The 12,492-nt window shown below is 40.8% G+C and overlaps 1 protein-coding gene across 2 annotated transcripts in view; it reads right to left on the reverse strand.

The window, feature by feature from the left end:
* Positions 1–3,084: 3,084 nt before the first annotated feature.
* CPPED1 (calcineurin like phosphoesterase domain containing 1) overlaps positions 3,085–12,492 on the reverse strand; it is a 142,161-nt gene continuing 132,753 nt past the window's right edge. For both annotated transcript variants that reach the window (XM_523300.7, XM_003314973.6), the window contains one exon: positions 3,085–6,054. In XM_523300.7, coding sequence (XP_523300.2) covers positions 5,825–6,054 — 230 coding nt within the window. In that variant the 3' untranslated portion in view covers positions 3,085–5,824. The remainder of the gene's footprint in view (positions 6,055–12,492) is intronic.

The raw sequence follows: 12,492 nt of genomic DNA on the forward strand, positions 1-12,492 counted from the left end.
AGGAATCTTATTCATTCCCATGACGTCCCTGGGCTGCACTCCCACGATGCAGTTTTCAGTGTTTCCTGAGTTTCATGCCTGTATTTCAAGCCATCTCTTTTACATTCACATAGAACCTTCAGTCTAGGGTCACTCTCTTGTCTGGCTCACCTGCTTTGGTTACTGTACAGTATTTGTTCAGTGAACTAGGCTTAGAATTACTACAAGTGGAGGATATTTTTGTTATCACCTCCAATTTCTTCACCGAGTGCACTGAACTAAAGATGACAATGATGCTGCTAGTTATTGATGGAACTACTGACAATACTTCACTTTGAGGACAATCCCACAAGCACTACTACCAGGCTTAGGAATATCACTTCCTTCCCTTTCTTCCTCCCCTATCGATTGAGTGTTCATAGTGATAATCGGTATAGATTACTATGTGATCGCCATAGCTATATAGCTTTACCCACCATCCATTGCTGAGTATTCTTTGAGCAGCAACTCTATGCCCTTAGGCACAGTTCAATCTGCTGGGGATAGAGTGGCAAATGGGACAGACATGGTCCCTGCTGCCTGGAGCTTGCATTCTGGTGGGTGGGTGTGGTGGGTTACACTTAGAGATAATTAAGCAAGGATATTTCTCAGTGATGCGCTATGAAAAAAACAAGCAAGGGAACAAGAATGCAATACTGGGACAAGGAGTGTAACCTTAGGGTGGAGCAGTGTATTAGTCCACTTTCACACTGCTATAAAGAACTGCCTGAGACTGGGTAATTTACAAAGAAAAGAGATTTAATACACTCACAGTTCCGCATGGCTGGGGAGGCCTCAGGAAACTTACAGTCCTGGTGGAAGGGGAAGCAGGCATGTCTTACATGGCAACAGGAAAGAAAGAGTGTGAAGAAGGAGCTATCAAACACAAAACCATCAGTGTCATGAGAACTCACTATCACAAGAATAGCATGGGAGAAACTGCCTCCATGATCCAATTACCTCCCACCAGGTCCGTCCCTTGACACATGGGGATTATGGGGATTACAATTCGAGATGAGATTTCAGTGGGGACACAGAGCCAAACCAATTTGGGTGGAGACACAGAGCCAAACCATATCAAGCAGGAAGGCCACTTTCAGGGGTGAGTGTTTGAGTGGATGTCGAAACGATGACAAGAAGCCAGTTTCCAGAGAGGCACAGTGGCTCACTCATTCTAAGTGTGCTGCTAGGCCCCTTTAGTGAAGAAATCTACTTCTCAAACATAATTGTCAGAATAATGAAGGGTAACATGATTATTCACATTTAATCGACTTCATTTACATAGATAAAGCCTAAAGGAAAAATCCAATCTGTATTTATGTGCATGCACTGATGTTTAAAAATCCACTGGAGGAAAAGGAAAATTTAGTCAGCAAAATCTTTTCTAGATAAATGCTAGAAATCATTATTCCAAGAAAAGAATCCTCCACTTTTATTATATGTTTGTGTGTGTGTGTGTGTGTGTGTGTACTCATTAAAAAATACATAAGAGCTCCCCCATGGATTGAGAGTATTTTATGAAGTTATAAAAATCAGTATTACCTGTCAAGTACTATCTGTTACATGTGCAGTCAAAACTGTTGAGGTTACCTGAATAAAAAAAATCCCTGATGTCTATTACAGAAAGCTTTTAACAGAACTTGCCTTGGCAATTTACTCCTAAATCTTCTTTTTCCCCCAGCTCAATATAATATTGCTACCTAATTTTGTGACTGCACAAAACCATTTTAGGTACCACTTGGGAATAAGTATTAAGAGTTCAAGTAAGGCTGGGTGCAGTGGCCAATGCCTGTAATCCCAACACTTTGGGAGGCCAAGGTGGAAGGATTGCTTGGGGCCAGGAGTTCAAGACCAGCCTGGGTAACAGAGAAAGACCTTCAACTCCACAAATATAAAAATAAAAAATTAGATGTGGTGACACGAGCCTATAGTCCCAGCTAATTTGGGAGGCTGAGGTGGGAAGATTGGTTGAGCCCAAGAGTTCAAGGCTGCAGTGAGCTGTGATCACACCACTGCACTCCAGCCTGGGTGATAGAGCAAGATCCTGTCTCAAAAAGAGTTCAAGTAAATGCAAATGATGTTTTGGCAACCTTTTCTCAAAAGATTCTGCATTGGAATACAGACTGTAATATTAAACTACTATGTGTATATTGTTTCTACAGTTGTATACACCGTTGTGTCTTTTACAGGTATATAAGGTCAATGGCCCTAGTCTAATTCAGGTTTAAACTAGTGCTTGCCTTGTAACTCTGCAAGGGATCAATAATCTCTTAATACTGAAAATCACAAAATAGGATAAAACGTTCTGTTGCTAATCCCATAAAGCTTACTACATTTTTCCCCATTCTCCCCAAACTTAGGAGAAACTTGACTAAAAATGTGAGATAAAATTATTTATTGTAAAAAGTAAATGATCATCTCCCCAACCCCATTCCCAAAGTCACTTGAGCCTTTGCAATCCAATTTGAGATCACTTTAAAAAACCTTCCCCCGTAACATGTCCTTGTGTTTTTGTTTTTTCCTCCAATTAAAGTGATTAATTGGAAAGGGGAGCATTTGCCTTGAGACAGCTGGTGGTTTCCTACACCCTGTGGTGGTAACTCCAGACATGGAGCAGCTAGAGCTGCGGACAGTTACTGCTGCAGACAGGGCTGCGTCCCGTGACTCATTATGGTTCAGTTCGGTTTCTAAATCTCCCCCAGTAAAAATCCTCCCCCTGGAACCATCTGCTCTTTGGACAAGCTTCTGCCCCCTGAACCTGGTGCAATCAGGGTCTGGTCTAGGCTTTGCAGAGCTGGGAGGAAATCCCTGGGCCTCCAGCTAACGCTGTCCAAGGTGCTGAATACCGTACTCAGTGTGTTGCCACTGGCTGAGCTGGTGCAACCTTTCACCTCTGAGAAACGTTTTCCAAGACAGGACAGTGTTATGGAGCACGGACTCAAGCCTTGGGCCATCTACATCCGTTCTTTCTCCACCAAGATGAGTTAGGCGACCTTGGCCACGTGACCCCCACCTTTCTGAGCCAAAGCACTTAAAACACATAATAAACATTCAAAACCATAGCACTTAGAATCAGGAAGTCCTTTTATCGTTTTTCACAGTATAAGGCACTTATTTTTTGATATCATTCTCTTTTTTTAAAGGCAAAGGAATTACAAGTGAACACACTAGTCATGGCCCATCAGAATGATAGATGCTTATCTACAAAAACATTTCCTGACTTCTTTCTGAACCTCTTGCCTCTGGGAAATACTGCTGTTTGCTTACTTAAAAAGTGGTGAGAATTTAATATGATTCTCTCTTCCCTTTTAAAAAATTAAATTTGTATAAATATAAGGCATACAAGTGCAGTTTTGTTACACGGATATATTGCGAAGTGGTGAAGTCCAGGCCTTTCCTGCAACCAACACCAGAAAAGTGTACACTGTACCCATTAGGTAATTTCTCATCCCTTACCCTCCTCCCACCCTTCTGAGTCTCCAATGTCTGTTCCACACTCTATGTTCATGGGTACACTTTATGTAGCTCCCATTTATGAGTGAGAACATGAAGTATTCGACTTTCTACTTCTAAGTTATTTCACTTAAGATAACGGCCTCCAGTTCCATCCAGGTTGCTGCAAAAGACATGGTTTCATTCTTTTTAGTGGCTGAATAGTATTCCATTATGTATACATACCACATGTTCTTTATCCAATCATCTGTTGATGGGATTCCCTTTTCTTTGCATATTCTTGGGGTACTTTTGAATCAGTTCTTTTAAGTTTTTGGGGAAGGAGATTTGGTTTCATTTTCATTACTTTCAATTATCTCCATTATCCTTCTGCAAACCCATGTGCCACAATTCAGAGCATTTTGCATATGTAAGAACAGAGTGAGAGCTCCTTTTCATTTCCCCCTGGAGGGACCCCCATCCTGGAATCGAAGCCCTCTGTTTATGATCCAAGTGTCACCACATCTCAAGTCTCAATGTGTCTGTGTGTGGTTTTTTTTTTTTTTTTTGAGACAGAGTCTTGCTCTGTTGCCCAGGCTGGAGTGCAGTGGCATGATCTTGGCTCACTGCAACCTCTGCCTCCTGAGTTCCAGCGATCTCCTGCCTCAGCCTCCCGAGTAGCTGGGATTACAGGTGTGCACCAGCATGCCTGGCTACTTTTTGTATTTTTAGTAGAGATGGAGTTTCACCATGTTGGCCAGGCTGGTCTCAAACTCCTGATCTCAGGTGATCCACCCGTCTCAGCCTCCCAAAGTGCTGGGATTACAGGCATAAGCCACTGCGCCCGGCCCAATGTGTGGTTGTTATTAGCTACGCCCTTTACCGAACTCCTTTTCTTGACCTCCTATACCTACACCTGTTGTAAAGAAACAAATACAAAACAGGATTTCAGCAAACCACTAAAAGAAGAGCGTTCTAGTTTTTTAAAAAATTTAATTTTCTTGTGGCACATAACAATGAACTCTGGTGTCACCAACCTATTGTATAATTAACTTCTCGTCTTTTGTTCCTTATGAATTTACATATTTAATTATCTTTCCATTTAATTTCCCATGGTTTTGCTACGTTGACTAAACTCTGTAATGAGAAAGTCTTTTAATTTAATAGACTTTTCAGGTCATGTGTAACCAGCTTTGGAAATCATTTTAGGATTACTGAGTGCTGTTTCATAATGCTGTACATTTTTCCTGCCAGGATTTGGAGTACCTAGGTTATTTGTCCACCAGAACAATGGCTGTAAAGGAGAAAATTGAGCAGTGGTCAGAAGCTGCTGAGAAGATGCGGTAAAACAGGTTACATGAAAAACAATGCTGGTTTGAAATAACCTATGCGCTTTTGTCAAGGGATTTTGCATTAGTGCATTTAATCCAAGTCAGGGCCAATTCAGAGGATGTGGCTGAAGGCACCGTTTTGGCCTTTTTGTTTCTTTTGAGAGCTCTGCATACATTCCCCCTTTTCCTGTCAAAGTGGACAAAATGAAGAGTCTCATGAGTGGAGGGGCATTCTGATCCCAAGAGACCACCCATCTGTGGAGTGGCTACACAGCCAGAATGTGGATGTGAACCAACTCAGTGTGCTCCCCAGAGACTGAAGAAGCGGCGTTTTAGAGCTTTGGTTTCAGTCTCTTGGAGGAGATTTTCAGAAACGGCCAATTTATGTGCAAAGGTGACTTTTCTAGGCACCCAGGAAGGCAAATTTAAGCTCCGAGCTGTATCAACTGCATTCTGTTCCTATCATCAGAAGTCTCAGAATTGAACAGTAAATGGTGGCTACTTGGCTCCTTGTCAAAATAGGTCTGCACGGCTCTCGCAACAAGGGAGACAGCTGTTCGTTCCGCTGGAAAGGAAAGGAGATGAACTTTGTTTTGCCTAGCGTTTTGGGAATCGTGACCACAATTTAATACAATCAGGTGTAGTCTGTTTAAGGAATTATCAAAGATCATACTTGGCTGTCAGATTGGAATTGAGGTCGATAGGCAGACTTTGACCATATGCTAACCAGAATACAATCCAATTCAAAAGTGGACTTGAGAAACACAGCATTAGGAGAATTTATTCAAACATCCATGCAGAGATAGTCTGATATTTTAAAAACTGATTTCCAGGATCACTCACTCCATTTTAAAGGAAATGCAGTTCTATTTTGAATATACTTCAGGACAGGGCCCCAGCTCTCTGATTTATGCAAAAGGACATAAATTCACAAACCTGCCTGGGCTATTTTTATATTTCAGCAAGGGGTTGTGTGCAGCTGCTGTTTCTGGCAAAATAAAAAAACAGTGCAAGTGAAAAGTGAACGGGAACGGGAAGGAGCGTCATTTTTTCTTGATCAAATCCATGACATCGTCTTCTATTCCTTTCTCACTCAGCTCATCTAGACTGTAGTATCGGTGAACAATTTTCTCGGCGGTGACCACCACGACTCGGAGCCCGTGGGGGTCTCTGCCCAGCTGGCATCCAATGGCAGATGACACCACCATGTCGAGGTTCTGGTAGGTACCCCCGGCATTCCTGTGGTAGTGGCCTGAGAACACGACTTTGACACCTGCAGGGAAGGGAAAAAGTCATTAGGGGGCCGAGGACTTCCATTAGGTAACCTGGGGTCTCCAGCATTTTATTCTGTGAACAGTAATATATTAAATATATTATTATACCATCATGTAGAATTATCATATTAAATGTATAATATTATTCTGTATATAATCAACAAATAGAAAGTGTAGGTGACGTCCAGAATCTTTGAAAGGATACTTCATATATATAATATATTATTAACATGTTTGTCATAACTTGTACAAAGACGTACTAGGGAAGAAAATGAGAGAAGGAAGATGAAGTGAATGACTTTGAGAAAAGACAAAGGAGACTGAAGAAAGCCTGAGTCCTATAGAAATATCCAGATGACAAAAGTTATGTATTTTAAAAATAACATTTATGGCCAGGGATGGTGGCTCATGCCTGTAATCCCAGCACTTTGGGAGGCCAAGATGGGTGGATCACTTGAGGTCAGGAGTTCGAGACCAGCCTGGCCAACATGATGAAACTCTGTCTCTACCAAAAATATTAAAAAAAAATGACCGGGTGTGGTGGCTCACGCCTGTAATCACAGCACTTTGGGAGGCCAAGGTGGGTGGATCACAAGGTCAGGAGTTTGAGACCAGCTTGGCCAATATGGTGAAATCTCATACTAAAAAATACAAAAATTAGCTAGGCATGGTGGCAGGTGCCTGCAGTCCCAGCTACCTGGGAGGCTGAGACAGGAGAATCACTTGAACTCGGGAGGTGGAGGTTGCAGTGAGCCAAGATCATGCCACTGCACTCTAGCCTAGGCAACAGAGCGAGACTCTGTCTCAAAAATAAACACAGAAACCAACAAATAAATAAATACAAAAAAATTAGGAGGGCCTGGTGGCGGGCGTCTGTAATCCCAGCTACTCGGGAGGCTGAGGCAGGTTATCGCTTGAACCCAAGAGGCAGAGGTTGCAGTGAGCCTAGATCGTGCCACCGCACTCCAGCCTGGGCGACAAGATCAAGACTCCATCTCAAAATAAATAAATAAAAATAATGTTTATGGCATTCTAATTAAGGTAGCAGAGCATGTCTGACATATGATCAACCCCCTCTGCTCCAAACAGCCGTAGTGGATGAAACGTAAAACAGAAAACCCAAGGACACAGGTAGGCTCAAAAACAAAACAAATAGCTCTACAGGCCAGACACAAAACAGAGAGGCAAAGTCATGAGTGGGAGTAAAATGTCACTGGGAGTTCAGCTCTTAGAAGATCATAGACACTGAAAGCATTTTCAGGGGAAAATGGGGAAAATAAAGCCTGGCTCCCTGCTGGAAGAAGGGCTGTTGTGGGTGCCTCTGTTTATGGAAGGAGGCTGAAGAACGCTGCTGCTGCCTGGGGCTGGGGAAGTGGTAGGCTGGTAAATGTTTCACATGTTATTATTTTTTTTAAAGACCTGATATGTCACATTTGTCAATTTCCATGGTGTAAATACTTCCACTGTGGCCGTGGCTGATTTCAAGTTGCCAAGGTGATGTCACTCAACCAGATGTAGAAGAGATGCCCAGTAGTGCCCATTACATATACATCAGATCTGTTTCTACCATGGAGATACAAGAGCTGCCAACAGCCTCAAGAGCATGGATGACAGCAATATTTAGCAAAGGAATTACAAAGTGATCAGTTTTGAGTATTTATTACCTTTGCTTTTTAATATAATCTATTTAATACTGAGTTTATATAATTATTAATAATGGCCACTTAACAACCAGCTCACAACATTCCTTAAAATGTAATGATTGGTCCTAATGAGTTAGTAGGAGCTGTCACCAGTACACCACTAGGCTAAGGCTTACTGCAACCTGAGAGTCTAGGAAGGAAGGAGAAACACAGGTTCAAGTCTAGGAACTGAAATGACTTCCCCGATATTACCATGGGGCCCTAAACCACTATTAGAAGGCCTGGTCCTGAATGGGGGTGGGGGTGGAGGTAATGAAAACCACTAGAGAGAGAGAAGTTAGTCAAGAGAGAAAGAATGAGGGAAAAACAAAAAACAAAAAAAATACCCCTTACTCACATTGACCCTGAAATGAAAAATTCTGCTGCCCATGGAGAAATCACGTGGTAAAATAGTCTACAAACCCTTCAATTGGGAACACAAATTCACTCCAGATGAAATTAATTATTTAAGATTGTCTGACAAATATTTCAAATCAATGTGTTTAAGATATCAAAGGGTCCTTAATAAAGGACTAACACCCATAAAAAGATGTTATGAAACAACATAGGCATAAATTGAATGAGAACAGGAGGTAATGAACATTTAGAGATGGTGGACACAAAACATCCATTAAAATTTAAAATAAAAACAACCCTCAATAAATGAGATAGGCCAGGCATGGTGGCTCATGCCTGTAATCCCTGTACTTTGAGAGGCTGAGGTGCAAGAATTGCTTGATGCCAGGAGTATGAGATCAGCCTGGGCAATGTAGCAAGACCCCATCTCTATAAAAAATAGTAAAATAAATGAGATCAATTCTAGACATCAATCAAAGAGGAAATTAGTGAACTGAGAGGTAAAACTGAGGAAATGATCCAGAAGATAATACAGAGACACAGACACAAGCAATAGGAACATGCTCTTGATTTGAGTTCTCCGAATTCAAAAATTCAAAGGATAGATTAAGATCAGCAGAAGTTTAGAGGAGCTGGTGGAGGAGAAAGGAGAAAATAATAGTGAGAAGAATTTGAAGAAATAACAGAAATTTTCCAGAAAGAAGGAAGACACAGGTCCTCAGATAAAAAGTACTACACAGGAAACATGACAGTTAATTCCTACTGACATATGGTGCAACAAAATTGTGGTACAGCAAAGACAAGGAGAAAAACCATAGAAAGAACTGCAGTAAAAACATTATAAAGAAATGATAATCATACAGATAGCAGGAATCTTAACAATAACAGAATCAAAGAGTAATGCCTTCTAAATGCTGACAGCAAATAACTATGAACCTCAAATTTTATTCCTAGCTAAACTATCATTTAAGTTTGAGGGCAAAAAAAGACATGTTTGGAACATAAAAACTAAAAGTTTACCACGTCTAAATCTTCACTGAACGAATTGCTTCAGCAAAAGAAAGGATGAAATATTAAAAAATAATGATGACCAAACGCCAATATTTTGGTAAACTGAATTAACTATTGATTTTTTTAAACCTATTTTTTAATGTTAAAAGTGAAACTAAACATCAAAAATGTCAAGATAAGGAGTTTGGTGGAAACTTAAAGCATATATAAGTTATTGCTATGTTTGGAAGGGAGATAAAAATACGGAATAACCTGATACTTCGCAAGAAAAAAATGTACAGTTACCTTATTTCTTTAAAATGTTTGCGCATAGCAGTCAAACTAAACTTCATCAAAATTACCAACTTTTGTGCTCCCAAAACATTATAAAAAGTGAAAAGACAACCCATGGAATGGGCAAAAGTATTTGCAAATCATGTATCTAATAAGGGTCTAATACCCAGAAAACATAAAGAGCTTTCACAACTCAACCAAAAGACAACCCAATTAACAAGCGGGAAAGGATTTAACAGACATTTCTTCAAAGGAGATACACAAATGGCCAATAATCACATGAAAAGATGCTCAACATCATTTATCTTTAGGGAAATGCGATTAGTGACAATGAGATAACCACTTCATAGCCACTCGGATGGCTGTGATGAAAGAGATGGAAAGCAACAAGTGTTTACAGGGATTTGGAGAAATTAGAACCTTCATACAGTGCTGGTGGGAAAGTAAAATGTACAGTTCTTTTGGAAAACATTTTGGCAATTCCTCAAATGTTAAACACGTATTTACCATAATTGTGATATTTCACTCCTAAGTATGTATCTAGGAGAAATGAAAACATTTGCCCATGCAAAAACTTGTAGGTGAGTGTTCCTAGCAGCATTTTTCAAAAGAGCCTAAAATATGGAAGCAACCTAAATGTCCATCAGTTGATGATGGATAAACAAAATGTGGTCTACCCATACAATGGGATGTTATTCAACCACGAAAAGGAATAAAGTGTTGATACAAGCTGCAATGTAGATGCACCTTAAAAATATTAAGCTAAGTGAGATAAGCCACTTGCAAAAGGCCCCATCTTGTATGCTTCCATTTATATAAAATGTCCAGAATAGCTAAATCCATAGAGAAAGTAGATCAGTGGTTGCTAGGGGCTGAGGGAAGGGTGGAACGGGAGAGTGACTGCTGACAGGTGCAGGGTTTCTTTGTGGAATGGTAAAAATGGTCTGCAATTAGATCACGGTGATAGTTGCACAACCTTGTGAATATATTAAAACGACTAAATTTGATACTTCAAAAGAGTGCATTTTATGGTATGTGAATTATAGCTCAATAAAAATGCAAAAAAATTACAGGAAGAGGAGGAAGCTAAAATGATCCATATCGTAACAACGGATTAGAGTTGGAGATATCAGTGGTAATTCATGTTTAGCTTAATATCACTGTGGTTTCACATAGAAATATTTATAGATGTGTATATACATAGGCCAGTACATAGACATTCGTTTCCTTGCTCTGTCAGCTGAGAGCCCCTAGAAGTATGTACTAGCAATGAGAGCACCTAGCACTCAGATCTGGCTTCCTAGTAAGGATTCTCTAATAAAAGGAACTATGGCTCCTTGGAGAAATGGCTACCGTAGCATTGAGCAAGAAATACAGAAGATGAACCTGGAACATCTTGTGTTGCCAGAAAGGATAGTCGTGCTCAGAAACAAAAACCCTGCAACGATGGGGTATGGCAAATGGACACAGCAATCAAGTGACAGGATTCCCAATGGCCAAAGCTTAACAATCTGAGTAGTGAAATAAACTAGTGTTGAATTACAACCCACAGTATAAAAAAATCCACGAGGCGGCCAGGCACATTGACTCATGCCTGCAATCCCAGCACTTTGGGAGGCCAAGGTGAGAGGATCGCTTGAGGCCAGGAGTTCGACCAGCCTGGGCAACATAGTGAGATCCCGTCTCTACAAAACATTACAAAATTAGCAGGTGTGGTGGCTCATGCCTGTGGTCCTAGATCTCAGGAGGCTGAGGTGGGAGGATTGCTTGAGCCTGGAAGTTTGAAGCTACAGTGAGCTATGACCGTGCCATTGCATTCCAGTTTGGGTGACAGAGAGACCTTGTCTCTAAAAACAAACAAATAAAAACTTTGCAAGACCATAATAATAAACTACTGAATAAATAAATAAATGGTAGGGGGAGAAACATCTCCTACACGCAGAAGAGTAACAAATAAATGACACAGACACCCCACCCTCTACGAAGTAGGGCATCTTTCTTCATCCCTTAGGTGTGGGCTGTGCATCCTGACTTCTGTTCAAAGAGTATAGTTTAAAGAGAAGGTTAAAAAAAAAAAGAATGTATTTACAGTGAAGAAACTGGACAAACACCAAAAGTGATAAGTCACATGATTAGTATGTGCTCTTGATATGAATGTGATAGAAATGGCACTTCACCTCTGTGGTCTTCCTCTCCCAAATCCATCACCCCAGTCTAATCCAGAGAAAAACATCAGACACATTCCCAAGAGAGACACATCGTATCAAATACCTGACCAGCACTCCTCAAAACTGTCATCAAAAACAAGGAATGAGTGAGAAACTATCACAGCCAAGAGGAACCGAAGCCCATACGATGACTAAATGTAAATGATCCATGTGTTTTTATTTTTTTAATTATTTATTTATTTTTAATATATTTTTTGAGGTGGTGTCTCACTGTGACGCCCAGGCTGAAGTACAGTGGTATGATCTCGGCTCACTGCAAACTCCACCTCCCGGGTTCAAGTGATTCTCCTGCCTCAGCCTCCTGAGTAGCTGGGATTACAGGTGCCTGCCACCATGCCCAGCTCACTTTTGTATTTTTAGTAGAGATTGGGTTTCACCATGTTGGCCAGGCTGGTCTCAAACTCTTGACCTCAAGTGATCCACCTGCCTTGGCCTCCCGAAGTGCTGGGATTACAGGTGTGAGCCATCGCGTCTGGCTGTATTTTTAAAAGTATACTTATCCCCTGTACCATTTTCCCCATTCATTAACATATTACATCAGGACAATACATTTGTTACAATTAATGAACCAATATTGACATATTAAGATTAATTAAAGCCCATGATTAGATTCCCTTAGTTTTTTCCTAATGTCCTTTTTCTGTTCCAGGATCTGAATGATTTTTACTAGTTCCACACTGGGGAACAGGAAGGAAACAGAGATTGAGAATGGTGGTAAAGAGGGGTAAGGGAAAGAAAATGAGGAGACAAGAGAGCAAGGGGAGAGAAAAAAAAAAGGGCATGAAGGGAATATGCTGATAGCCTCTGCTTCTGGTGAGTGGGGTTCTGGGAGGCTGTAAAGACAGCTCTTGGGACTATAGCTACCTGTGCTGGCAGAACTGGAGAT

Source organism: Pan troglodytes, chromosome 18, assembly GCF_028858775.2.
Source record: "Pan troglodytes isolate AG18354 chromosome 18, NHGRI_mPanTro3-v2.0_pri, whole genome shotgun sequence".
NCBI lineage: Eukaryota > Metazoa > Chordata > Mammalia > Primates > Hominidae > Pan > Pan troglodytes.